This window comes from Mycteria americana, chromosome 19, assembly GCF_035582795.1.
Source record: "Mycteria americana isolate JAX WOST 10 ecotype Jacksonville Zoo and Gardens chromosome 19, USCA_MyAme_1.0, whole genome shotgun sequence".
Lineage (NCBI taxonomy): Eukaryota > Metazoa > Chordata > Aves > Ciconiiformes > Ciconiidae > Mycteria > Mycteria americana.
In genome coordinates, this window is record NC_134383.1 from 6,626,541 (window position 1) to 6,654,177 (window position 27,637).

A 27,637-nucleotide genomic window follows, 5' to 3' on the forward strand; every position below is an offset into this window, starting at 1 on the left:
AAGGTAGCAGTAACTCTTCGATAGCTTTCTGTTAGCCATAGGATTACAAATTGAGAAATGTTTCCAGAAGCTGTTCTGAAATTTGGTTTAATGGCTACAGCTTACTCTTAAATATTTTTAAGACTAGCCATACCACTAAATCATACCTTGCCCTGCAAATGTGACTAAGCAAACACTTTAAACTTGAAGGAGTCATACATCCAGGGGCCAGACAGCGTGGGCCTTGTAAATGGATAGATGCAGAAAACTGTTTAATCACCACATAAAGGAGTATGATGCTACTTCAGAAAAAAATTAGATCTTTTCCTTGAAGCTCACGAGATTCTCTCCTGCCTTCTGTAACCTAAAGTTTACAACATTACTAGGTTTGAACAGTACCACCTCTCTCCTTAGCTTACGACACAATGCATCGTATCATTTCTTAAGCTGTTTTGCCTACAGATTCTGCCCAGCAGGGAACTCGCTACAGTCGTTACAGAAAGCCAATGCCCTTTCAGACTATACAGTTTGGACCTCTTTAGGTAAACCATTATTCTCAACTCTGCCCATCATCACTTTGGCACTCCTTTAACCGTCAAACTGAAGGCTTTAAGCCTGATACATTATTCTGGATGAAAAAAAAAAAGGCACCACAATTGTTTTCCTTACCTGAGTAACTGCTTTCACTTGCCCTGTGTTGACAGTGGTGACCGGCGTACCTACAGCGGTCTCTGTGATCACATACTGGCCTTGGGGAATGGTCATCATCTGAATCTCAGATGCTAAAAGATGGAAATTGGAGAATCAAGACCTTCAGTCAAACTCAAAGACCACTTTGAAAGATCATGTCTTACGTCAGTAAGATTTCAAGCCCGAAACACTGGTTGTTGAATAGAAATTCAGGTACTGTGAAGCCTTGTAAAACTCTACAGGCCTCACCAGAATTAGGCCAGCTAACATCAGCTGCAGATTTGGCAATTCATGCATAGACAATACATCCTGTTCTGGCCCAAGAAATCCTAGAATTACCATCCAGAGCTGCATGGACATGAGAAATCATTTCACGTCACCCTCATCTTCTGTATGATTCTTTCAAGCATCCATCCAAATTTGAACAAGCTGCTATCCCACACATGGATTCTTGCTGAATGCAAGTTCTTTGGAATAAAGGAGCCTAGTCTGCCTGCCCAAACCACATATCAGATAATTATGGACCTACAGCAGAAAAGCTAGTACAACCATTTTCATTTGTCTAAAACCATTTATCTTCTTAGGCCTCTATGAATATTAATCACAAAGTTTAATGAGCTCTGAAAATACTGTCCCGTTTGGTAGCTGGAGAAATGGAGCACGTACTAGTCCCACGGACTACTAGTGAGAGGAGCTGCTGTTGACACTTACAGTAGCTTCGAAACGAGTTCCATGTGCTGGGAAGATATGTGTGCTGAACTGAAGAGCCTTGCTGCTGCTGGAGGGCTTGGTTTGGTGTAGATGTAGTTGTCTGCATCTGCGAGGGGCTGAGTTCCTGCTGAGATTGTTGTGAGGAGGGACTCAAAGGCTGACCCCCAACCTAGGGGGGGAAAAAAAAAAAAAAAAAAGATGTAAGTGTTCTCAGTGTACTAAGGATCGCATACCTCTGTACCGTTACAAACATATCCTTCTTATTAAGGGAAAACACAGGGCTGGGCATCAGGTTCTATAGCATATCGAGCACAAGAACTGCAAAGCTCTCCTCCTCTCCTCCAGCTTGCTTCAATCTAAGGTTAGTAAGCAGAGATCGGGAAACTGAAATAAGAGACCTGCTTGCCAAAGGTTACATTGCAAGTCTGTGGCAGAGAACCAAGATGAGAGGCTAAATACTACCCAACAGCATGAAGAGCTGAACTTCAAATATTTGAGGAATGCCAGTTTCCATTTACATCTTTCAATTGGCTAACTTTATTTAAGCTGCAAATTTGTCTGTTCTCAGCCATTTCTCTCTACCTTGTATACACTGTTAGAAAAAAAAAAAACCCACCACACCAAACCAACCCCACTACAAAAAAACCCAACAAAACCACAACAAAACACCCCCATACACCCTAGGAACATCTGGGAACTACTTGATGATCTCAGAGATGTTCATGTGAGAGTCATTTCATGTGTGGTCCTTTAAATGACATAGAAAAGACTCCATCTCCTGCATCAGCGCATGTAATATGCCAGCAGAGCAGACTGGTAGGGAAAACATTTCCTGCAAGAGTAGAGTGAAATACCTGTGATGATGACTGAGTTGCTGGCGATGGCTCTGTGACCTGGATGTGCTGCACCTGGATAGCATGCTGGGTGTACGTCTGGGGGTCATGAAGCTGCCCAACGTCCACTGTGGAGTGCTGGGACTGGTGAGGTGAGGTAGCCTGGGGCAGGGGGAAAGGAAAAAAAAAGTCAAAGCAGAGGTGTCTACTTCAAATTCTTTGCAGAAGCAGCCATGTAAACCTCTTCTGTGACACAAGGTCTGGAACAATGAGGTGTGAGCCTTAGTGAGGCCATGGAGCACTCCTTGTTCAAGCCTGTGTTTACCCCCTTTGCACTTCTGGGAGATAAAGAAGTACCCTTAACAGATGTAATGGCACCGAGATGGTTTAGCTCTGTATCAAGACAAGCGCTCAGAGTCTTACCGATTAAAGGCTTTTTTTGAGCAACACCTGCTAATGATACCCGTTGGAGTGATTTAATTACAAGTCTCAGATCTTGATAAAATTAATTAGCTGCAGGAACCAGTATTCATGCTCTTGTATCGTTAGAACAGCCACAGTCAATATTAACTGGGGCCATTGTTTAGGCCTTTATTAACCAAATTCATAACTTAATTTGTAATGAGGGGCCAGAGATAACAGGGAATTTCAGATTCAAATACAAACATGCCGTAGTTTCAGCTTCACCCAGTGGATAATAGACTTGAAGGCTACGGCGATTTCTTGCAGCTGCCCGAGTTATTTTCCTCAACTCAGTTACTCTAGTTACACTCTGTTTTTATTTTTAGGAGGCTGTCGAGCGTCACAGAGAATGAATATTCTAATAGATGATATGAAGGGAAAAAGCAAGAGCTTTCTGTACTTCCAAATTTTGGCTCTGGCTCACTGACAACAAGGAAGTACAAATTAGTCTTCTCAACTGCGAAAATGGGTCACCCACTGACCCACTTTTCCAGTTGCTGGAAAACCTTCCTAGAGCAGACTCGAGCAAAGGTGCCCAGATGGCTAGAACTAAGTTAGGACTGTGTTGATATGTCTCCAGCAAGCTGATCAAGACTGGCAGGACTATTTATGCCCAGTACATGCTGCTTACAACGGGAACCCTAAGCATCATCTATCAATTTAGCTGTAAAAAATAGTCTGCACCACTTTTTGTAACTATTCCTTAACAAACTTCCGAACCCTACAGCCCCAAGAAAGCACAGGCTTGATACGGAGGGGGTCAAAAGCACATCAAGTCCCCCAACAGGTTACTCACCTGGGCCACTTGGACAACCTGCAGCTGTATGTGCTGAGGCTGCTGCAAGCCAGTTGTGGCCTGAGACACAGGGATGTACTGGATTCGCTGGTAATCTCCCTGGGGAGTGCGATAGTCTGTTGTGAGGGTCTGGGATATCTCTGTCATTGCTTGTGTCAGTAAATCTGTTGTCTGAGCAGGTAGAGAGAGAGATACAAGCCATCATCACTACTGGATTGAATCCTTCTGCAGTTCTTTCATCACACTGAATCTACACTTACACCATTGGGCCTAGTCATTTATTTACAAGAGCTTAATGCGTACAGAGGATGGGGTCATAAGCAATCACCAGGGATCACGCACTAGGATTGCTCTCTTCTGTCTAAATGCTAGTCAGGACCATTAAGGGCTAACTTAACATACAATAATAATGAAATGATTTTAATCTTCTGACTTAAGAGTATTCTATTAGACAACAAAAATCCTGCATTTGTAAAGAGCGGACTTAGTTTCCCAGTCAAAAAGTGCTTCTTGGATGTATTCCACCTTTCCTCCTCACCTGCCAGAGTGATACTTCTTGTGACAACTGTATTTCTAAAGCATGTAAAGACATTTAGCACCTAACTAATCAGGTTTATGAAGCCAACAGCATCCTGGTTGAATCTGCCCATTTTCAAGCAAAACAGTCTTTTATCCAGTTTCAGTCTTCAAATAAGAAGTTTTAAACTGTGGTTAAGGTTTTTAAAGCTATGCAGCATCCCAGCACCACTAAAAGACACAAGACTGATTTTCTAGTCTCAGCTTTCACTTCCGTAGCAGCCGATGTATTAACAGTGGAGAGATCAGCCACTGGAGGTTCATATTGCTCAGTTCTGCACTGTCCAAAAGATTACAGAAACATTTTGACTCCTCTGAACGGTTTGATCCAGTCCCCAGTCATCGTTAAACATGTCCTCTTGATCTCAAGGACTGCAAGCACCTCAAGAGAACAGCCCCAGTGAAAATCCATGAGATGTGTATTCCTGAGTTAATTAGGCATGTGTGAAAGCATTACGTGGAGTCAGCAGCATATGGGTCTGAATGAAAGACGTGAATGGAGTAGGGAAAAAAGAGACACATCCTTCGAGCTCCAAATAGAGAAATACATAGATCCTGGCAGAGCAAAACTACAACACACAGATTCAGGAACAGAAGTGATCTCAAATGATGTCCTAACACACGCTTTAAAGTGATGTCTGCCAAGTAAACACTAAGACTACTATACCAGAGGGCTTCTGTTCTGTTTGTTTCCTCCATTGGCCTGATCTAACGTGTCTTGAATCCTTACCACAACAGTCTCTCCGGTAGTGCTGTCGGTAGTTAGAACAGCAGGAGTGGAACTGATGACAGCTGTCGCCAGCGGGGCGTGTATCGTGTTAGGGAGCTGAGCAAACTCCGGGTGCTTCTTGCGAATGTGTTGTACCATCTTCGTCTAAAGAGAGATGCAAAAGAGCATTAGAAAGACAGTCAGCAACTCTGCTTCGGGCCAACTGAAATCAAACAGCCCGGCGGACTGCAGCTTTTAAGTTTCCCTCAGTAAGGCAGCATCAAGATTCCCACCATGGGATGCTCTGGTCAGCAAGAAGGAAACAAGGATGACAAAGTTGCTGCTGATTAGAGCTAGCTGATACTGAAATATTGTCCCAAACGTCACAACCTGTAAGCTTTTTACCCCAACACAGCCAACTATTTTGGGGACCTTTTCCAGAGGTCACCAGGTTTCCTGCATTTTGTTTCCCTACTCCTCTCCCTTGTCACTGTCAGCAGTTTCCAAGCTTTTCTGTTTGTGACTGCACTCTGATAACATTTCCATTTCTTCTTTCAAGCTCACGCCTTCTGTTTAGGGAACCTTTTTGCCATAAAACAAGCAGGCCGCACCTGCATTGTCAGCATGCAGCATGAAACCAGCACTCTGACTCAGACTAAGAGAGCTCTGCTTCTGGACTGACAGATGACAGAGATCATGGTAAAAAAGCATCACCAGGGAGAGGCTGCCTTCTGAGGCTAGGAGACAATCCCCGTACCTTACTGCTGTACTGCTTGGAACAGTGAGGACAGCAGACCGGAGGGGTGGCTATGGTGCCTGTCAGCTGGGTGTGGGTGCTCAGCATGGGATCCGGTTCTCCTGGGCCCGCAGGGCGGAGTTTCCGGATGCTTGGAGGTAGCTCAGCACCAGGATGGTTCTTCAGGATGTGTGCTTTGCGTTTGCTGGCGCTCTTGTACACCTGCAGCGTAAAGATTTAGAATGAAAACAGTGTAATCCTGATGTCTGCACAGAAAACAGCTACCAGTTATCTTTATCGGGAAGGTCTGCATGTTGCTTTAGAGAATATGTTTAGTTAAATGCCCAAACAATTACAACATAATGCATGAATATACATACACTTTCCAGTGTTTAATCAGACTGTGAAAGCAACCCCTTTTTGTGTAGCATGCAGAAGCCATTTGAGAACATGTTGTGTGCCACAGCAAAGCAAAGCAGGACAGGAAGGTAAGAGGAAGAATTTTTGCCTGATAATTGAAGGTCAAATGTCAGAGAAGCCACTGATCACCAAAGTTGTAATTTGTCCAATGTTAATTTGTCATGAGGGTTGATGCCTCCACTCTCACACAAAGCATCAAATGGTTTGAATAGCCTTCAGCGAGCAACCTATTTCTAAACTCTTTTTAGGCACATCAACAAACAAATATTCCATAACATTATTTAAAACTACCCATATTTTTTTCCCTTAAACAAAAGGAAGGGGGCATCATGGAAGAATGTACTGAGGATAGATAAGAACGGTCAGTCAAAGTACACTCCGTGGTAAATAAAGGCCCACATGCATAAAAAGCAAAAGCCGGGGAGTAAGAACAGGAACCCAAAGGCAGTGCAGAAGAAGCTTCAGGCTCTGCTGAACACTGGGAATTACTGGCATGTGACTAAGTAAGCAGCTTAAAATAAAAGGAGTTAAAGACTAACTTTTAGAAGTGATACAGAAACCAAAATAAATTAGCGTTCAGGAATTATAGACAGACAGGATACTTAGTCCTGGCTGCAAAGAGTGATACAGGACTAAGGGTGGCTGACTGCTTGCTGGATCACAGTATTTAAGTTTTACCAACTCTAAAGACAGCAGAAAAGGAGAACTGCAGTTTTCAATTAGCATTCAGCTGCCTTGGCCTACGTGCATTTCGTCTTAATTTCTTTTGGATAGTACTGCAGAAATGCTGCTGGCAAGCACCTCAAAAAAACCTACAAACCCTGCCAGATGTTTCTATGCAGAGACAAATTGATTGCATACAGGTCTAGGACTGAGCTACCCTCCAAGGGGTGACTTCCTTACATACCTTATCACAGTACTGACAGAAGTAATCTCTGTTGGGTTTGATGATGGGCAACGTGAGCTCTGGCACCTCTTCTATTTTCATGTCTGGATGTCTCTTTGATAAATGATTCACCTTAGGAGAAAGAAACAAAGAGAACAAGAGAGCATATTACAGATGGAAGCCAAGCAATTGCTGCTTCTAGACATGGATAACAGCCAAACCAAAACTGTAACGATGCTAGCCAGCAGCACCGGAAGCGTTTGCTGCTGCAAGCGTTATTGTGCATTCACAGTCAGCTGCTGAAGGTAAACATGGTCTTGCTAGATCTCCTTTACAGTTTTTCTAATCAAAGTAAGATGGGAAGGGGTAAAATAGCTTGCCAGAACTCTCTTGCAGCTGAGAGTGAGGTAATGTAAAGGACCTCTGCCCAGGGAGGCCTTTGCTAGCAGAGATAACAACCCTCATGAAGTATTTGCAAATAAGATCTCTGGCTGCATAACACCCTTTACGCAGTGGCAGTTACAGGGCACGGCCAGGAGAGGCCCCCCCAAGAAGGGGAAGAAACCAAAAAATAGGAAAGAGTCAGGAAAACTGGGGCAGTAAGGCTGAACTAGGCAATATATTAATCTCATGTTCTGCTAAATGCATGACACACCAATCAGCATTAGTGTTGAGATATGGTAGTGACAACCAGACATACAACACAGGCAATGAAATATGCAAAGGCACACGTTTGCTGAAGAGACAAGACACACAGTTTAAAAAAAAAATATATAATCTCAACTCAGCTACAACATTCTCCCAGTTTCACAGCATCCTTGTGTTCCAACCATTGGAATTCCATCTGTATTCCTTAACTATTCATCAAAATGGAGTACAGAAGTTGTAAGAGAAGCTAGAGCACACAGACACTCACCAACATGCCCCTCCGGCGGAAACCCATCATACAGAGTCGGCACTTGAACATGAAGCTTTCGTAGTCGGTGGAAGCTATCCGAGGCTTGAATGTTTTTGAGCGGCTGATTCGATCAGCTTTCTTGGCCTCCCTCTCTGGGTTGTGCATCCTCTGCATGTGCTCTCGCAGCTTGTCTTTCCTCTAGGAAAGACAATTGGGGAGAAAAATATCAGCACCACTTAATGCCTTACCACCTGTTCCAAGGAAGAGCCACAGTGTAAGTTGTTCAAAGATCTCTCTGACTTTTCCTTTCCAGTGCTGCCGTGAGACAGAGTTGCATGCTCAGTTTTGGGCAGCTCAGCAGGAACCCTTTGAGCTTAGGTCTATCCTTCAAACCAAGCTGAGGTTGCTCAGCCACAAAAGCAGGAGCCAAACTAATGCTAGTTTAGCAGACTCAGTGAGAACGAACCCCTCCGCTCTGGCTTGTCTTTGAATTTATCTAAAATATTAGTGCTCAACTCTGTACGGCTGCAAATTTGCATCAAATAATGCTCTTGACCGAGGAGGACCTCAAGTCCTACAACGGTACTGAACCTACTGCCCAGATGCAATCCAGCCTCTCTGGACACACGCTGTCTAGAATGTGCTGCTTCACCCAAAAGTATCCAGTCCCTCAGTATCCCATAAGAAACAAAGTGACAAGGAGCAGGCTGCTGCCACCATGGCCTACCTGGCTCACGGTCTGCTCCGTCTGTACTGGAGGGATCTGGAAAGGGCATCTGGATGTCATGTGCTGACAAGATGCATCCCATGTGCACAGGCACCTCGGCCAGGAATATTATTAATCCATTGGTATCAGCAAGAAGTTTTCTTAACTAAACTGATAAAAGCAATACAACCCAAGCCCCTGGCAATTGAGCTGTATAATGACCCAGTTCTTAAGGAGCAGATGAAACTTTCTTTGCTATTAGATTATTAGAAATAAGTTCTCATAGATGAGACACCCTGTTACAGCAGAGCATGCTGGGCTGGATCTTGCCCCTTGTCCGTCAGAAATGAATGTCATAGCTCACACACGACACAAAGCAGTGCAGGCAACTTGAAGGCAAGTCTAGCATGTTTACACACGTTAGTTTCTTCCGCCTTTGAGAACATGAGCTTGCCTACTTGAAGGAGGGTAAAGAATGGTGTTCTCCACCTGTATCAGGAATGATCCAGTCAGGAGTCATCTTACCTTGAACTGCTTGCCACACGTGGAGCACAGGAAGTCTTTGCGGTCCGAGTGTCGCAACATATGGAGTCGCAGCTTGTCAGGACGGCAGAAGGCCTTGTCACATTCTGTACACTGGTAAATCTTTTCTGAGTGGAAACTGCGTACGTGTTTCTTGACCTAGAGTTGCAGATCATAGAAAAATGGAATTTATTCAAAAGAGAAAAGCGTGTGGTAAAACAGTCTAGGAAACTCTTAGCAAAAAGGAAAAAAGAAAAAAAAAAAGAGAGGAAAAGCATTCTAAGAGTTCTCTAATCTGCTTTGACTTAAAAAGTATTTTATCAGAACAGCTGATATCTTGGCAATAGTTTCTATAGAGCCGTAACATCTTTGTGATCCATCTGGCTGGACAATTTCATTTCCTCAAGACTGATTCTTGAAGGCATCAGCTATTGCATAGTTGAGCACTTAATGGGCAGCAAAAGTCCACGATGTACCAGTTTTACTGAATCATCCTTGAGTTAACACGATCGTCTGAGGTTCATTATCTTTTCTCCATTTATAAGAAATCTAAACGCAAGGACTAATTCCTTTCAATCAGAGAGAATGAGCTCGCAATTACAATGGGAAAACCAAAAACTTACATAGAAAAGCATTTGCATGCCATTCCTGAATGGCAAATACTTTTGCATACTTTGGGAATACCCTTGACCTCTTCAAGCATCTAGTGGGATTTTTTTCCCCCATAAAGTAACTAATGAGGTTTGACATTTGAAATCCAAGCACTATCCAAGAAATGGACCTCTAATTAATTCTTCACCATCTTCTAATACTAATCACAAATTGAACAACTTGGTATCTTTATCTGTTCCACATAAAAGTATTTAAGTAGGCAGCAATCTACGGTGACTAGATTTAATTATTCACATAGCACCAAGTGAAAAAATCATCTTTAAATTCCAAAATAGAGCCGAATAGCTAGAAAAAAAAAGCCGAGGGACCTTCTTCTGACTGGCTCAGTTTCACGAGAAAGTTTATGGGGAATTAGGTTGCAGTACAGCATTTCTGAATCATCAACATTTTCCCTTGTTCAACATTTACAGAAGATAAAGGTTTTTTGCCGGGATGGAATTATATTAGTAAATCACTTTTCCCCATCCTTTCCTCTTTAGCCTATTGGATAGTCTATCAGTTCCTATTACTTGACATAAACTGGATTTCTACATTTCAATTTAAGTCAGGCAGCTCAGCAAGACATATCAAGCTCTTTGTCCATATGAAGGATAATGAATATGTACATGGTACGTCTCAGCTTTTTCTTACTGAACATCAAAATAGCATCCGGAAATTCTATTAACAATCTTCTCCAATGGCTCTGCACACTGCACAAAGTAGTTACATTACTCACTACTCCAGTGCAACCTCTCCTAAGCAGTGTGCAGAGAAGAGGAGGAATAAAGTACCCAGCTGAAGCCCAGGAGGGAAGTCAGGAAGCCGAGTGTCCTGATCTGTTCTGGCATTTCTGCGAGGTGCTCAAATGAATTACCCTGACAAAAACAGTCAAGGGATTAAAAGATATTTGTATCATGTAAAACCACATTTTGTTTTGGTTCAGAGTGTTAACAACAAAGGACCAGGTGTATTCAAGTACAAGCTGCATACAGCAAAAGACCATTCCTTTTTGTGTCTTGGATCTGTACCGACCAAATGTAGTCAGGATCTCTGCTTTAGGCATTTTCTGGGGATAAGGGACCACCCCTCCCACAGTACAGGGCCTTCTAATGCCAGATTGAAGTACCACATCTGATGACTGAGTGGAAAGAGCACTTCAATGGCATAAGTCAACATCTAGCAATGCTTGGTCACTCTTCCTTTTTAGTTTCTGAGGGACATGGACCCCTTTATCTTGCGAGAATGAACTGACATGCAGCGTTACACAAGAACAGTACTGAAAAATTAATAAACAAGAGTGCTCGCAAGAGACCCGGAAGGCAGTGCTTCGAACCAGTACAGCTTCTCACCTGGATAAAATCTGGAAAGCGTTTTTTACAGGTAGGGCAGGTGAAATAGCCATCATTGACATGGATGGCCACATGATCTTTAAGCAGATCCAAGCGGTCAAAGGACTCGGGACAGAAAATGCAGGAGTATGTTTTCTGGTCCATGTGGAACTTCATGTGGCTCTCGAGAGCACCGCTGTTGATGAAGCCCTTGTTGCAGATGTCACAAGTCAAAGGGCAGTTCCCTTCCCGTCCGTGAAACCGCAAATGCTGATCCAGTTTGTCCTTTTCGCGGAAGGCCTTCCCACACTGGAGGCATTTGAACGGGCGAAAGGATTTCCGTATGAAGAGGTGCTGAAGAGCTGCATTCTGAAAGAAACGTCAAAGAGACCATTAGCTTTCATTATTATGTATAGATTCCACATCCAAATGTTTTCAAGATTAAATACACCAGACAATCAATGAACCTAACCTTCAAAAAATGCTTTTGCATTATAGATACTGTCTCCATTTTACAGAAGGGGAGGCTGTGACAGGCAGAAGTTAAGGGATATACCTGCAGTTACACACTGAGTTAGGAAAACACAATGCAGGAGTTGCCTCTCCAGTCCCTGTTTTCTGCTGATTTAGCTAACTTTTGTCTTTAGCATGGCATTTTTCTGTAAAATAAAACTAAGTCCTCTCTGAAGTACAGACCTGGGCCTGAGAAAAGCTGCAATCCCAGCTGATTTTTGGGGATTGGGTCAAAAGTTCAGCCACTATACAAAGGAAGGGCAAGCTAATGCCCTGTCTTTCATGCAGGAGCAGGGTTTGTGAAATTCCACAGCCCTTTACAAAATCAGCTTCTGCACCAAAGATCACCACAGAGATGTGCAGCAGTGGTTTAGCATTGCCTGGAAAACTTCTGGTGGAACATACGTTCAACCTTTTTGTTATTATCCAAAAGAAGATTACAGTTTCAAAACATTACAGCAGGGGCAGAATGGCAGGTTTACAAGCAACGGGTAAGAACTTGTGAGCAATTCACCTATCTTTGCCATTTAGCATATATCATGTGCAAGAGCCTGAAAATGAAGAAGAAAGATGAAAGGCAAACACACTGGTGCTAAATCAAGAGGAACTCTGATAAATTCTGTTGTCTACTCAAGGGTAGTTGATTATACACAGTCAAACTTGAAATTGCTTTTCTTGGTATTGCAAGAAACTTTAAGAATATTGTGAATTGGGCATAATGCACGTTGTGCAGACATTCATTTTAAAATTTAATATACTGGGCTGCTCTTCTCCGTTTTTCTCCACTCCTACTGTGCACAATTTCTCTTCTCAGTCCCTGCTTTGTTTTGGTGCGTTTTTCCTTCAGTCTACCTTTTCCTTCACATTTCACGATTGTTCTCTCTTCCCTTCCTCCCCTTCAGATAAATGTTACAGAGCCATCCCAGTCCTGATACCAGCACTGTTTGCTGGAGGAGCAGATGCTGCTGGACGCGTTGCCTGTAGAAATCGGCAAGTGTGCCCTGCGCCTGCATCTCAATATTGGATGAGAACTTTTATGTTGGATAGTTAGTTGCAAAGCTGGAAGTAAGTCATACCTCTGTGTGCACGAAATCCCACAGCCCACTATCGCTCATACCGTAGTGAAAGTACACTGCAATATTGCCATTTCTCTGCCAGAAGTCTAAGGAATATTTACTCTTCTCCAAAACAAGATCTATACATCAGCATTTATTGAGGTCTTCTCTTTTCAGATGTTATACACAGAATCTACATCACAATGGTTAGAGAAATAGCGCTGGAACACTGCTGGCACCTGTGCTTACACACGTTCAGTATTACATACTTCTCCATGAGATACATTCAAGATTTCTGCAAACAGATTTCCCTGGTTTCCTCTCTCCTTTTCTTGTGGGAATGTCTGGGCTGACATTTGCTGTGTCCCTTAAGTGTGTGCCAACAGCTGACACTGAGAAAGTAAAGTTAGGAGCTTTTCTGCTGGAATGAGGGAAACAGCTTGGGAATACTGTGAAATGCTGTGCTAGAGATTAAATTAGTGAACCTGAACGATCCTTTTCACCATCTGAACTGCAGAGGGAAACCTATACTTTCATTCCAGAAAAAGGAACGTGAGAGCAACTGTTTTGCTGTTAAAAAAGCTAACAGTTTCATACAGGAGCCCCAAATGAGCCCTCCCATGAATTGTCGTCATCTCCATTCTCCATTTTACAAGTGGAGAAGTGGAGCCAATGGGAAATACAGGGATCTGCTGTAAGTCACACCGTGAGTGGGAAAGACAGACATGCGCTGTGCAAAAATGAACATGTTGCTTAGAGTGAGAAGTATCTAATTTTCCCCTCACCTACAGGGCTATGCTAATAAACCAAAAACAGATGAAGAAATGCACTTCAAGTTCTTAACTCCACTATTACTGTACTTTGCTATTTGTAACCCCCAACAATCTGACTGGTGAGATAGCAGGCCAGACTTCTACACCGTGTAAATCGACATAGTCCCATTGCTATCTCAAAGGCTGCAGAAGGGTGAAACCTTTTACTGCTCTTTGCTTAGATAAACTACCAACTATAAAAACAGAAAGAGAGAACTAAGTGTTGTCTCATTAACTGATAACACGGATCCAGTGCAAACAATTGCGTAAACAAATCCTCCAAAACTTTAAGATGGATATTATAGTATTTCATCCAAGCAGTTTACTCCTATAATATTCACCTTAAATTTGCAATTAATTGGTATGAAAAGAACTAGAAGAACCCAAATTGTTATTCAGATAACACTTAGTTCTGGACATTGGTTGCTTAAAGAAGAACAAATGTGACAATTTACGATGCGGGGTCAATCAGGAGACACTAAACAGAAGTTGGACAAAACAACATGGAAGGTGATGTTGTTACGTACCATTCGATTAGATACAGCAAAAACCCAACGAAACAAAAAACCAAACCTACCTGCAGCTCCAGCTGAGCAGGCAGCATTGAGGGAGAGAAAAATACTTATGTTATGCAATGGACTTTAAAACAGAAGCCTTGACTTCTGCAATAGTCACGCTTCTGCGGGTCACTACGAGGGCCAGCTCTTCAAGCTAGAGTTTACTCTTTACTCAGGCAAAACTCCTTTGAGGTTTTTGCCTCGGGAAACACTAAGCAGATCTTCAAGGTTTACCCTGTAGTTAATAACTGCCCAAGGGGAGTTAAAGGGCAAAAGATAAAAACCACAGATAATCTCAAAAGGTGTTTTGTGACCTTTCGTGTTTTCTCAGAGTTGATTAATAATGATGTAATGCGTACTGCAGAGCCCAAGTGAGAATCAAATGCTTTTAGCAGAAGGGAATAATTAGGTGTCCTGGCTTTGGCTGGGATAGAGTTAATTTTCTTCCTAGTAGCTGGTATAATGCTGTGTTTTGGATTTACTATGAGAATAATTTGATAACACACTGATGTTTTAGTTGTTGCGGGATGACAACAGGGCAAGGATTAGAAGAGTGCAAAAGTTAAGCAGTAGGGACTTTTTTTTTTTTTAACCTCATCTTTACGGTTTTTCTCCTCGTTATACAACCAGTTGCATATCTTTCAGCATGAAGGAAGCGACTGTGCTTTCCAAATCATATCCCTGTCCCTGCCAGTTGTTTCCTCCAAGTAAAGCAGTCACCTACACAAAGAATGTTTTAGGATCAGGTCTGTATGTAAAAAAAAAAAAAAAAAAAATGTTTCTGGGATCAGCCCACAGACATTCAGGATGCTGCCCAGACCTGAATTAAAAACAAATATTCATTTTGGCTGTGGACCACACGTTCCACTAATTTGTTACAAGAGTATCTTGAAGGGTAGGTGTATCTCTTTTCAATACTAAGGACATGACTGCCATATTCAAGGTCTGATCTCCAAGGAAACTCCACAGGCTCTAAAGCAGAGGCTGAAAAATGAACTGATCCTATCAGGACTTGAACCCTGGGGCACCAGAGATCAGTGCTTCCAGCTAGAATGAAAGCACTCGCAGAGCATCACTGCCTTAAACCTTAGAAAAGTTGAAGCAATTCACAAAGAACTATGGTTTTTGAAAACTCAGTCCTACATAAGTAATTAGGAAGAACTAGACCTACACAGGTGTCCAGATCATAATCAGGAGTCAAGACTTTCTACCTGTTCTTTGGAAGTGAATGACACATCTTAAAACTAAACGTCTGCTTGCTTGTAATGTTAAGTGCATGTTATTATAAGAAGGTGCTGTGAATAGTTGAATTGAATTGGGTGCTAGAGCTTGCTGTGATTTTTCAGTGCTTAAAAAAAAATAATGCTTGCTAGTTTAGTCTTATCTCAAGTTCTCATTGCTCACAGTCTGACGCAATACGGAAAGGTCCTATGTAACCATCCATCTGCCATTCTGCCAGTGCCCCTATCTTGAAGCATCTCCAGAACTCTGCTGAACACGAGCTGCCAGATGTATGGGAAGTTAGGGAGATTTGGCGATACAAACATGTCACCAAGGACTAAACCACCACCGCGCTCCTCTTAGTTGTCATCCATTTGTGATGAATTTCCAGGGAACAAAAGCTAAGTCACAAGACAAAGAAGTAACTTCAGAATTTCTATCCCTTTCCCCCCACATTTACTGTTTAAGAAGATCTTAAGTTCCCATCTTGGGTTCAAAAGTTTGGGGAAACAGGCAACGCTTTCTCTTCCCATCACACCCAGGCCTTGACTTTCTGCTGAGGAAGTTGTGGCATATCGTAAGCAGTAAATACCCAAGCTCTTTACTGTCAAAACTCAGCATCTGCCTTTGTACTCTGTTATCCACCCTTCAATACATTCAGTAAAAATCCCCCAAGCTTTTAACATATGAAAATCAAATTACTGGTAGAAACTTGTCATTCAGGGAGTGCAAGCATTTTACATAGTTAAAAATTCTGCAGTTCTAACGTGCCTGAGCTAAATTCTTCCTTCAAGATACGCTGCTGCGTTTATGGGGTAACACCACCACTGGTCTCGCATATATATTGCTATAAACTGAGAGCAAAATTTGGCTCAACATCTTCCTCTAAGGAACAGTTACTCAACTCTTTTCTAATCCTTTCTCATCCCCTAAAAATGAAGTCTTACCCCAATTGCAGCTGTTCCTTTCTGTAATCAAAATTTTACACATGGAAGAAAAAGAAAAAGATTTTAGGCTAAATAAACCAATCTCACAGTTACACGGCTTGAAGGATTATTTGCTTGAATCATTTCCCTCCCACACACAGTAGAGAAAAAACAGCTCACCCAGTTGACACAAAGCTGAGGCTCAAAGTGTTTGCTGTCAGTACACAAAGCTTTTAGCACAGGTTTTAATCTCACAGAGACAGGCAGGTTTTTCTAACCCAAGAAAGGAGTTTATCACTAAATATCATCATCATCATCAACTAAGTGGATCTAAACTGAGGTCGTGGTTCCTCTTTGGCAACTATTTGCAAGACAAGAGTTCCGAGTGACACAGATGGTGCTGTGAACAAGTCATTACTCTGTGCCACAGTACCATGATTCAGCCGGCTGTTTGAAGCACTCCTGCTTGCCAGCTTGGAGGGACTGTGTTCCTATGAAAGAATTACTGTGCTGGAATTGAATCAGCTCCAATTGGTGACCAGTTCTCACTAGCATCTCATGAGATACTAGCTCTTTACATGAGATTAGTCTTCCTCTCAGTGCAAAGAAAATTGCTAGGAATGAGATGCTTGATTCAGGATTTGGAAATGGATACGACACTGAGAGAAAGAGACCAGCTGGTCCTGGCTGGCAGGTCCGGCAGTCTCTGGGTTACGGCAAATGGAGAGGGTGAGAGAAGACGTGATCCACCATCCTCTTTGCTTACCCTGATACGCTTTGCTCGCCTCATGTCATCTGCTGTCATGGTGCTCTGCGTAGGCACCGTGCTCTCATCATGCTGCGGCTGGATTTGGAGCGGGTGGTTTTCTGACTGCTGCTCCAGTGCCGCCTGCGTCTCTGATGGCACTGGAGTCTGCTCCTGCTGCTCCAACCCATTGAGTGTGGCTTGTCCGGCCTCATCAAACTGCCCCTTGCTGGAAAAATGCAGCAAGTCCTGAAATCGCAAATCATACAACCAGTGATTATTCCCCCCACCCACTGAAAGATGCTTTGATAATACTCAGCAGACAACAAGATTCCTACGTATTTAATCACAAGCTATAAACAAAACATGGCTACGCTAACGCTTTCCTACTGCGTTCCATTGATGCTCTCAGCAGATCACCTCCACCTACAACATTCAGAGCACCAGGGAAGAAGTGCTATAGGTAGGCGACTCTCTTGGCCATCATATTGTCTGATCAGACACAGACAATTTAAATGATCCAGCTGTTAATAGCCAAGCAAGTTGTTCTGCACTCATGGTTATTACTGCTTCGACCAAAGATGACGTAAGGCTGACCTGTGAGAAATTTTACGACCAAAGCGACTAGCACAGACCAGGGAAAGCAGAGAATTTCGGTCTCGTTGAAACTGTTGTCACTTTGAAACATTATCATGTATTGTTATGCAGGGTCTTCTCCTTTCTAACAAACTAGCTGGAGTGCTGAACTGGAGAGTGACAAACGAGATCATTATACTGTGCACTGTGTTTTGCTATCCAGTTTCCAAGCTCTGCATACTCTCATCTCCCCAGCTGCATACATCACTTATATTTATCACACAAAGCTGTTTTCCTCCTTTTTTGCATTAGCATAAACGAAAAGGGAGAGTGTTGGGAGCAGGAAGCACATATCGAAACATCTACATTCTTTCCATATAAATTCCATTAACTCCTCTGGGATGGAATCCTCTCGTATTACAAGGAAAAAAAAAAAAACATAGATCCTTCCTTGACATCACTTAATGCAACTAAGGAAACTTAAAAGCACAAGCTAGGAAACGGAGCACCAGAAGTATATCAGCTGGTACTGTCAAAGCACAAAAGCAGGTGTGGGAGAAGAAAAACAGGGAGGTGCCAGAAGGAGCGCAGCTGTTAGAAACCATGAACGCTTACCCGATAGAGACACTTAGTAGAGCAATATAGCAGCCAAATGTCCAGTCCTGGTCTAGGTGGCAAGTTTCCACACTTGCTGACACTAAACTGTGCTCACAGCATCCTGAGTCTCAAGTTTTCAGGCAGATGAACTCGTGCCTAATCATTAGCGAGGCGGGCAGACCTCCAAAGGCTTGGGACATAACTGTAGCCCTGCTCGGCTGTATAGACACACGTGAGCTAGCTCTGGGCCACACTCCAAGCTGGCAGGATGTGAGCCACCTCCAGTCCAGAGGCCATTCAGACACATTAGCATGGGACTGCATCCAGTAAGCCCTGTCTCTCCGGAGTTAAGAGTTTGGGAACAGCATTATGCTTACTTGTCTAAATGGAGCTGGCTTGGGTCACATCAGCTTGCAAAGAGGGTGATCTCGCAACTGTCTGCACTTAATGCAACATTTAAGGCAATTCTGCATGCTTGGAAAACGAGCAGCAGGCATTCGTGGGCAACGTATACATTCTTCCCTCTGAGTCAGCACTGAACCATGACCCAGTGAGATGCCAGAGGAAAATTACCACTCCAGGTATCAGCTTTCAGCTAAGTCATAAAACAGAGCCACTGATCCCTTGTGACACCTTTCGTAACAGGACTTGCTGGTAACCTAAGCATGGTCAGCATCAGAGAGAGTTTAGCATTTTACTTAGATAAATGCATCACATTAGGTCCCTACAGAATATAACCAACAGCCACAAGCAAGAGAACATTTTGCAAGAAGAATGCCTACAGAAGGCGCTTTTGTTAATATTAAAACATCATAAAGAATCATAGCTCAAACTGATTTAATTCTACCAGCAACAGTTAGAAGAGCAGACTCTGACCTCACGTTCCAGAAAGGACAAATGCGAACCTAAATTCCCATTACAGTTTTACTGTCTAAATTACCTTTGTGACGCTGCTAAACTGCTGCAATAACCTATCTCACTGCTAAGTGCTTTGGGATGAAAGTTGCTGTAGAAATGCAAGTGATTTTACAGGTTTTTACAGAAGGAAAGTAGTGTGCTCCCTGGCAGAGAAGCACAGCTAGAAAACCAAGAATTACTTGGGTATAAACCGAAAGCACACCCTCAATTTACACTGATGCCCCAAATTCTTTTAGTCAGGAGTTTGCATCCCACGTGATTTTTCTTTTTTCCTCCTCCCCATCGCCAAAAATATACCTGCGTCCCTTCTTCACACTTTTCCCCATTTTCACTGGTTACTTCCATACGCATGAATTTGGGAGGGCGCCCTGGGCGTCTGCCTGGTCCAAACCTCCTCTTTCCTCGCCCACGACCTCGGCCTCTGGCTCTGCAGAATACATAGTGCTCCAGGTTAGAGACAGAAAAAAGATGGATTTGGAAGCTCCACTGATTTTATGCATTCTTTCTCAGCATCGCTATTCACCCATTCAACTCAGTAACAGTGGCCTGCAGTAAATAATAAAACCTGAAGAAATTCTGGCAGCGAAAAAATAGGGTACTGGCCGGTATCTATTTATTTTGTGCTCTATGAGAAATCAAAGTCCAGAACGCATTAAAATTTATTTCACTAATCGTGGGACCGAGAGGACTACTGGCAGAGGACTTGCTAGAAGCCATGGCAACTCTCCTACTTCCAACACCCCAGTGTACAGTGTGCTGGAAAGCATTTTCAGCTAGATGGAACAAGTGCACAAGGAAACCAATTTAAAACCTGAAGCCATAATGTCCCTCCCCAAAAAGGCACTTAGCCATTGATGTCAGGCCGTAAACTGAAGGGAACAATTTTCTGTGTCAAAAAAGAAAAAAAAGAAAACAAAATGCAGCCACTTGCTAAGTTTCAGGAAAAAAGGCGGCACCAATGTCTTCTGCTCTCTGATGGATGTTTGTAGGTTCAGCTTTTAATAGGTCAGGATAAACTATCTTGCCAGCCCAACGAGGAGCCAAAGTACTAGAAGTCTTGGTCTCCAAGCTCTGTATCTGCATACATCTGAGAAGCATCAGTATTTCAATATTGTGGTACTGAAATACTGAAATTTTTTAAGTCATTGACAAAAAACCAAAAGCAAACCAAAAAATCTTGCCAGTTTTAACGGGGTATTTATTTCCCTCGTGCTACTTCTTTCGCAAAGTCTCTTACACCAATTGGCTTCTTGGTGCCATATTCTTACCTTCTGGTGCTGACCCGTTCTCTCATGGTACCCAAGTTGGTCAGTAAGATTTGTAGGGCAAAGACCCCCCTTTCTGCAAGTTTGGGGAAGCACCATAGTGATGCACAGACAAAGCTAAAGCTTTCGGTACCTGCTGAAGAAGTCCAGCTTCTCATCGTGGGAGTTGAGGTGCTGCTGGAGTTGCTCTGAGCTCATGAAACGACGATTGCACTCGTAACATGGCCAGTTCTTCTCTTGCTCTCTGAGAACTATGTTCAATTGGAAATGTCAATAACAGCATTTCAGTCACCACCAATTAAACGCCTCATTTTTTTTTTCCCCAAGCCTTTCTGTCCTCTGTGGGCCATATTTCTCCCCTGAAGGTTAGACAGACTGCAGAATACCCCGCACCGCTCCATTTAGCTTTGCTTTTATCCCCTCTGCACTGTGGCATGACTACAGCTCATCACAGAAAGACAAAAAGGTCGCTGGGGACAATTCACACGTACTATATACGCTGCTTGAAATGCAGGGAGATTTTGAAATATACCCCTGTATGGAAGAGCACCTACAGGATTGTGCCTCTGGCAATTAGGGTTGTCGACCTCCCACAATTAGGGGAGGTCAAGAGAAATTTCTCAATCTAAAGCAGTAGCACATCAGTTTATGACACAGACTCAACATTAGACATCAAGTACAGAAACGTACCTCTGTCCAGCAGCAACCTAATGCTTCCCAGAAACTGAGGCAGAATGTCAAATTATTGGTATTAGCATGAGAAGACTTAGCAGAAATAAGTCCCAATAATACAACCTAGATTTGGTTTAACTTTTCTTTACCTAGCAGAAACCTGGGAGCACTGTACAGGCCACATACTTGCGACTAAGTACAACAACACCCAGCCACCATCCCACTGCAAAAACTGAGAGCGGAAGAGCCCAAGTTACCCTTCCTTTCCTCCTCAGATATGTCATGGATCTTCTGGTTCACAAACTCTGCGTAAGAGGCAGCGTACCACACCTGCAGCAGGGATACAAGATAACAGAACACTTTCTTAAATGGAACCAGAACTAAGGGGGATTCATTTGAAAATGGCTTTCAAGCAATACATTTACTTCATTCGCCTCAACCGCTGACTCTTATTGCGCCTTTCATCCTCAATAATAAAGCCTATTGAGATCAATATGCCCCCACTGAGGAATAAAAGAGCTTTGCTCAGAAAGCATATCCATTTAATTTTAAGGTATAGCCTCCTAATATGAATGTTAATCTCACACATGGCTACCAGTAGCTCTAAAGGAAATACGATTAATCTCTTTAGACCCAACTGTACAATTGTAAAGGATGGATGTCAGCAGAGTACTGTTACTTGTTGTACCAAGAGGAATGGAAAAGTTTTTAACTCGGGGGATTTCTCATTTCTTTCCTGCTCTCTTTACATAGACAGTAGGCAGCACCATCCGTAGAGACTCATTTAAAATATTTCTGAACTTCTGAAGGATTGGAGCGATACGGTCCTGCTTCCCAAAACAAAGAACTGCCAGGCTGTAGCATGCTGGACCCACTTTCATTATACAAGGGATTTAGGAAGCCTTCAGCAGAGAACCACAGAAGGCAGAAAGACAAAGTTTATTAGAGCCCTAAATCGGATGCTCACATTTAGCTGAGAATTCTGGCATCATTTCTCATTTTACCTTACTGTTTGATTAAAAAGGCTCAATTTTAGAACAGATTTCTTAAAGAAGGCATGAACAGCTTTTCAGCATGAAAAAACCTGGGCAAGTTTAAACTTGTAGTGGGCTGCAGGCATTTTCACAACAGCGGTGAGTGGCATTTCTAACTCCTTCAAAGACTCACTAGCAGGTGCGTGTTACTTTGCAGGCATCTCACTAGCTGGACAAAGAAGAAAGCCTGGAGCTCCTAGACTACTCACCTGTCATGCAATACAGAAGTTCTCAGCTTTAACCGAGTGATCCTCCTAGTCCAATCTTTGGACAAAATTTATATGAATGCCCTACATCCACTTGGGGAGGAAAACCCATTGCAAAGCCTAGCTAATTAGCTTTCGATTACCAAACCAATTTTACCCCAAAAGACACTACTAACACATGAAGCAAGAAAAATGGTGCTTCTACAGGCAGGTCTCTACAGATTTAATTAAAGTCTGATTTCAAATTGATTTAAAAACTGTTGAGAAAATGATGTTTGGATACCCTTAAAATGGATTAACAAGGTTTCTAGTGATTCAGCTTAAACAAATTAAAGACTGATTTCAGAGAAACCAAAAAGAATCCTACTCTTAAAAATCAGCTACAAGTATGTAAGCAGGCTTTTGCCCTGGTTTAGCCAAGCTTGTTTAAAACTGGTTTTTGTTAAATTGTTGAAATTTACATGCAATAAAAGATTTGAAGAACAACAATTTCCTCATATCAAAGTTTTTTGGTTACCCCCAGTTCCCCAAAAGATGTTGAAAACGAAGGCCATCTCAGCCAGCCACGCTGCTTTCAGCTCAAAGTAATCAATACATTTTCAGAGGGAACAAAAAGTAACTCACAGGGAGGTCACAATATCCTTTATCATTTTCCACATGCAAAGTTTCAAAAGTTCCAGGAAAGCCAGGTAAAGTGAGAGACCATATTCACTTAAGGCACCAGAAAACAAGTCAAGGGCACACAGGACTAACTGGAAAGGGCATCCAGAACTAAAAAGAATAAGACTGCTGCAATAAAAATTAGATTGCATCAGCAAAATATATGCAGTGTAAAGCATGACAGTGACAGACAAATCATTTACATACTCTTATTTTAAACTTTCTCATTTTATACCTGAGCCAAAGCTCATTTAAAATCTCTAAGTCGGTGGCTAGCTACTTACTGACTTCAGTGACATTTGATTCAGGCCATCATGTGCTTTATCAGAGAAAAAAAGCCCTAAAACTATTTACAGCGATCATTTCTGGCCCTTGGAGATGCACTTATTAGGTAGCAACTCTAAGATTTGATTTCATCAGTAGAAAAATGAGTCACAAAACACAAGCAATGCCATACCTTGAGTTCCTGCTTGGGCTCCACGTTTTTAATGGTTGTGTAATAAATATGGTGGCCGTACTGATACGCTACCAGGTTCTGCTCCAAATGGTTTTGAGCTGGACGCACAAACATCATCCAGTTACAAAGAGCCTCGCTAGAAAGTTCAAACCACAGGTCCTCTTGCAAATCTCTGTCTTTTCTGTCACCCTTATCAAGAGACACCTGTAGCAAAATCCAATTACATATGACTGTAACTGCCTGGCAGCAGGTTCAAAAGAATTGGAGTTTCTTAAAAAAAACCCACCATGGCCATGCAACTTTTACATTAGGAAAGCAATGAAGGCATAGCTAATTTTCTCTCTGCTAACAGGGATCCAGAAACAGGCAGCACTTGGAAAAATACTTAAAAACAGGTAGACATTTAACTAGGGAGACACGATAGACCCTTCCATGGCTTTCAAGGGCAAGAAGCATTCATTAAAAGGGTCAGGCACAGTACTTGATGTGTGGCTATAAATGAGGCACAAAAGAAGCTGTAGCTTTAGTAGGCTGTACGGCATCAGTTGTCAGATGTTTCTGACTGGCAGACCCACTTCTCCTTTCATTTCCTGACTCATGACACTGCCTCAAGCTGGAAGCAGCGCTTCTTTAGCTGAACTTCTGTTGGGTTACTGAATCTGCCTGTGGTCACGACTTTTGTCAAACACTGACCATCAGAGACCAGCGCTCCTAAGACCGTGGACCTAATCTCCAGCAAGTAAAGGACCAATTCCTATAATGAAACCAGTAAATAAATGGATAAAGTGAGTCACATCCATTATACCTCACCCCAATGATTTGGCATGAGGAAGGGGAGAAAAATCTCTCCTCTCCCCTACATCTTGTGGGGCAGAGGAGGGAAAGGGAAGAAAAATATTTTTAACTTGAGTTACAGCATGACACAAAATAATGGCTGCAAAACATCCTCAGATGGGGCTGCTATTTTTATGTCCAGATGCTGCTTCAACCCATGTGAGAGTGATTCACAGCGCTCCACGTTATGCATCCTATGTATCATAACACCATAATGCCAGAATATTCACCCTCACTACTGTGTCTCCCTGAATAACAGAGTAGATGTCAAGCCAAAGCAATCTGGGTATTTCCGAGTTACATTCAGAGATGGAAGTAACAAAAGAACATCTCTAGTGAAGTAACTGATCAAGGCAGAGCGACAAATTCACAAAAAATCAAAGCTTAAGCACAAATCGATCCCTCTTCTCCTCTTGCGCACGCACCCCCTTACCTTCAAATGGATATAGCAGTCTTTGAGTTCAGTTTGTCTAACCAAGGGTCCTTCCACAGGTCCAAACTGCGTGCGTTTGGGGATACGCCTTTTGGAGAACACACCTCCCAAAAACCTGTCTATATAGAGCACCAAGGGGAGGCTGGCTCTCGCCCTGGTCAGCACAGGCCGGTTTGGGATCGGATGCAAAGGTCCGTGTTTTGGACACACAGAGGGATGTGCGTTATTACACTCTTCACACCCTACAACACAAAGTCAGAGAGGACACGACTGTCAGGCAGACGCTCACGTACCAGCTCAGAAGAGACAGCCTTATCTCCCTCTAAACATCTTTGGCTCAGCTATGGGAACATTTATTCCAATAGTCTGTCTACATTTGAAAACATTAGAGAGGGCCACCTCCTGCAAAATGAAGAACAAAGCAGCTCAGAGACTCCACCTGAGACAGAGTCTTGTCTTTTCAGTAAAGCAGCCCAATATGAGTCCACATTTCCGGGTATAAAGGGGTTTACTTACTATTGCTAAAATCTGAACGGTTTTCAACTCCATTTACTAGAGGACTAACGGAGGAGAAAGAAAAAGGGAGGGCAGCTAATACACTACATACTACTTCATATGCTTACACAAATCATTGGGATCAAAGGGTCGAGGTGGATCTGGATCCCATTCATCCATGTCAGTGTCTTCCCCATCTTCATCCTCATCTTCATCCTCATCATCTTCCTCTTTTGTTTCCATCCTTCCCATTTGATTCTGCAGAGGTGCTAAAGGGTCAGAACCATCCACTGCCTCCATAGGAGGTAACACCTGGTTATGCACCGGTAATGATGCCTGAGGAGAGAATTCACCACAAACAATCAAAATTGATTCACCAGGAAAAACACTCCTGCAAAGGCGAGCAATGAAGGTTCTTGCTAGTCTACCCTTTCTGCTTCCTTTGGTAATGGAAAGAAGGACAAGGGAAAGTGAAGCGACACGATAAATGATTGCTGAGGGATGTTTTGCATCGCTGCTGCTGGCGGCCTCACTCAGGACAGCTCTGCATCACCACCTAGCTCTACCCTGTCAAGGACTGACTTCTCAGGAGAAGACACTGAAATCAGAGCAGCTCTGGACCCTCACAGAAAGTCTGAAACAAAGTCCAGGCTCTGTGGAAATTATCTAGCGCCTAAAGCTGTATGTTAACTTCTCCTGTCCAAGTGAGAGAATCCTGTACTTTGGCACATGATCTTTTCTCTCCTATCGTACAATCAAACAAAAACAATCCCCAGAGCACACCTGTAGGGACCAATAAGGGATGAGACAACATGGGGACTAGGTATAAACTATGGGACATGCAACACAGTTGAGGACACTGTATTCTCTCACTAATTCTAAAGTTTATCCTTTCTTTCCCTACAAAAAAAAAAAAAAAAAAAAAAGGGCAAAAATTAATTGAAGTGCACTGCCCAGAACATTCCATCACCCATGCCAGTTTCTCAGGTAGAGAACAAGAAATGCTACGCACAGTAAAGCTGTCTTAAAAGACTGGCAAAGAGACCCAGTGAATGTTGGTCCTATGTGACGGTCAGCATTACACCTTCTGTTAACTTTGCTTTTCAAAGCTCAGAAGAGTATTTTAAGGTGGCTGCTCAAGACAGAACAATCTGTAAAATGGGTTTCTCTGTATATTAAATACATGATCTCTCCCTAAAAAAAAACCCCACACATTCCGTGGTGAGACTATGAAAGACAGTACCAATCGGTGCTACAGCTTTCTCGCATCTCCTCCCATATCACTCAGACATGTTTCATCACCTGAGACAATGGAGCAATGAAATCAGCGTACTCGAACATTTAAAAGAAAAGGACGCCTGGCAACTTACTCTATCTGCTTGCGGACCCTGCTCCAGAGCCATTTGCTGGGGGGATTCGGCAACGTTGCCGAGCACGGACAGGTTGGTGGGATTCATGCTCTGAGCAGCAGCAGGCAAGAGCACAGTTACCTAAAATTATAGGCACTCATTTTAGCACTGCGTTAGTTCCATCAGTCACTTACATACGGGCAGTGCCCTGCATGCAAAGCTCCCTGGAGTCCTACACTAGGTCAAAAACTGCAGCACTTCAATGATTTTTTTTTTCTTTTTCTTTTTTTTAAGTAGGGACGATGGACTTGGACAAAATCTGCAGATCCAGGGGCAAAGGGAAAGGCTTCAAAACTCGGTCTAGATTTTGCAGCTTTTGAATTTCCTATCTCCCACTTATTGGCTTTAAATTAAGGTCCTATCCAGCTGGGGTTCAAACTGCACTAAAAACAGATGCGAGGAGCTCTTTAGCTCTTGGTAAAACAGTGATTGGGGGTCTTTTTCTCTTCTATATCCAAATTTACTGTTTGTTTTGGTTTGTTTTTTTAAGGGAAAAGGTAAAGAAGGAAAAAGAAGCATCTCCTCTTTTTGCCCACCTTTCTTTTTCTCAAGCCAACCAAGATCCATTATAAAAACAAGATGGTGTATTGACCTCGTTGGAAGATCAAGCACTCAAATGAGAGGATTCCAACAATTATTTTTTCTTTACATTATTTGGTCACATTATACATCTTTGGTTGCTTTCATACTTGTTTTATTGTGTAGTAACAAGAAAATTAATGCATATTACCATGCTGCTCCCATCCATTCAGCGATAAAACAAAGCAGAATTAAGATCCCAGGAATCACCTTTCCTGTCTTTTGTTTCCTGCTTATCTATGCAGGAACTTGCACCGTTATCCCACATGATTTTTTTTATCCTTCTCTACAGTTGACATCATGCGGCTTCTAGTTAGTGCCTCTGACTGTTAAACAGCTTTTACACTAAAATTAAATCCCCCGCCCCTCTACAGAGTGTTTAATAAATGCCAGATAAAACTGAGAACAGCGAATTGTGCCAACAGTGAAGGAGCAGACACAAAAATCCATAACATAAGCAGATAGACAGTCTTAAAACTGCAAATCTAGCTGTTTTGTTTAAAGAGGTATTAAGAGTAATTTATGAAACTGCTTAAAAACTACAGCAAAAAGACTTCAGGGAACCGTGTGACAGTGAGGAGGAAACCGCCAAGACGACAGCTGAACCAAGCTGTCTGGTATTGACATTTCTGATGCCAAGTGGCAACAGAAAAGGCATCATTATTCAATGGCACACCTCCAGGTCTGCCAGCAACGAGAGGTTCACACAAGCTTGTGTCTATTTGTACCTCATATTAGCATTTCCTACTACTAATCACACTTCAAACATA

The 27,637-nt window shown here is 42.7% G+C and overlaps 1 protein-coding gene across 12 annotated transcripts in view; it reads right to left on the minus strand.

The window, feature by feature from the left end:
• PRDM10 (PR/SET domain 10) overlaps nt 1–27,637 on the minus strand; it is a 46,873-nt gene that overhangs the window by 3,597 nt on the left and 15,639 nt on the right. For 9 of the 12 annotated variants that reach the window (XR_012778428.1, XM_075521374.1, XM_075521369.1 and 6 more), the window contains 18 exons: nt 26,250–26,369; nt 25,008–25,215; nt 24,385–24,626; nt 23,118–23,321; nt 21,018–21,090; nt 20,222–20,339; nt 19,121–19,250; nt 16,754–16,981; nt 10,925–11,272; nt 8,928–9,083; nt 7,715–7,894; nt 6,820–6,930; nt 5,514–5,714; nt 4,715–4,921; nt 3,472–3,642; nt 2,235–2,375; nt 1,381–1,549; nt 649–761 (listed from right to left, as the gene is read on the minus strand). Coding sequence is in view for 11 of the 12 variants with exons in the window: in XM_075521374.1 (XP_075377489.1) it covers nt 649–761; nt 1,381–1,549; nt 2,235–2,375; nt 3,472–3,642; nt 4,715–4,921; nt 5,514–5,714; nt 6,820–6,930; nt 7,715–7,894; nt 8,928–9,083; nt 10,925–11,272; nt 16,754–16,981; nt 19,121–19,250; nt 20,222–20,339; nt 21,018–21,090; nt 23,118–23,321; nt 24,385–24,626; nt 25,008–25,215; nt 26,250–26,369 (3,120 nt within the window). In the remaining variant the exon portion in view is untranslated. The remainder of the gene's footprint in view (nt 1–648; nt 762–1,380; nt 1,550–2,234; nt 2,376–3,471; nt 3,643–4,714; nt 4,922–5,513; nt 5,715–6,819; nt 6,931–7,714; nt 7,895–8,927; nt 9,084–10,924; nt 11,273–16,753; nt 16,982–19,120; nt 19,251–20,221; nt 20,340–21,017; nt 21,091–23,117; nt 23,322–24,384; nt 24,627–25,007; nt 25,216–26,249; nt 26,370–27,637) is intronic. The other 3 variants (XM_075521376.1, XM_075521377.1, XM_075521378.1) reach the window with 3 other exon arrangements.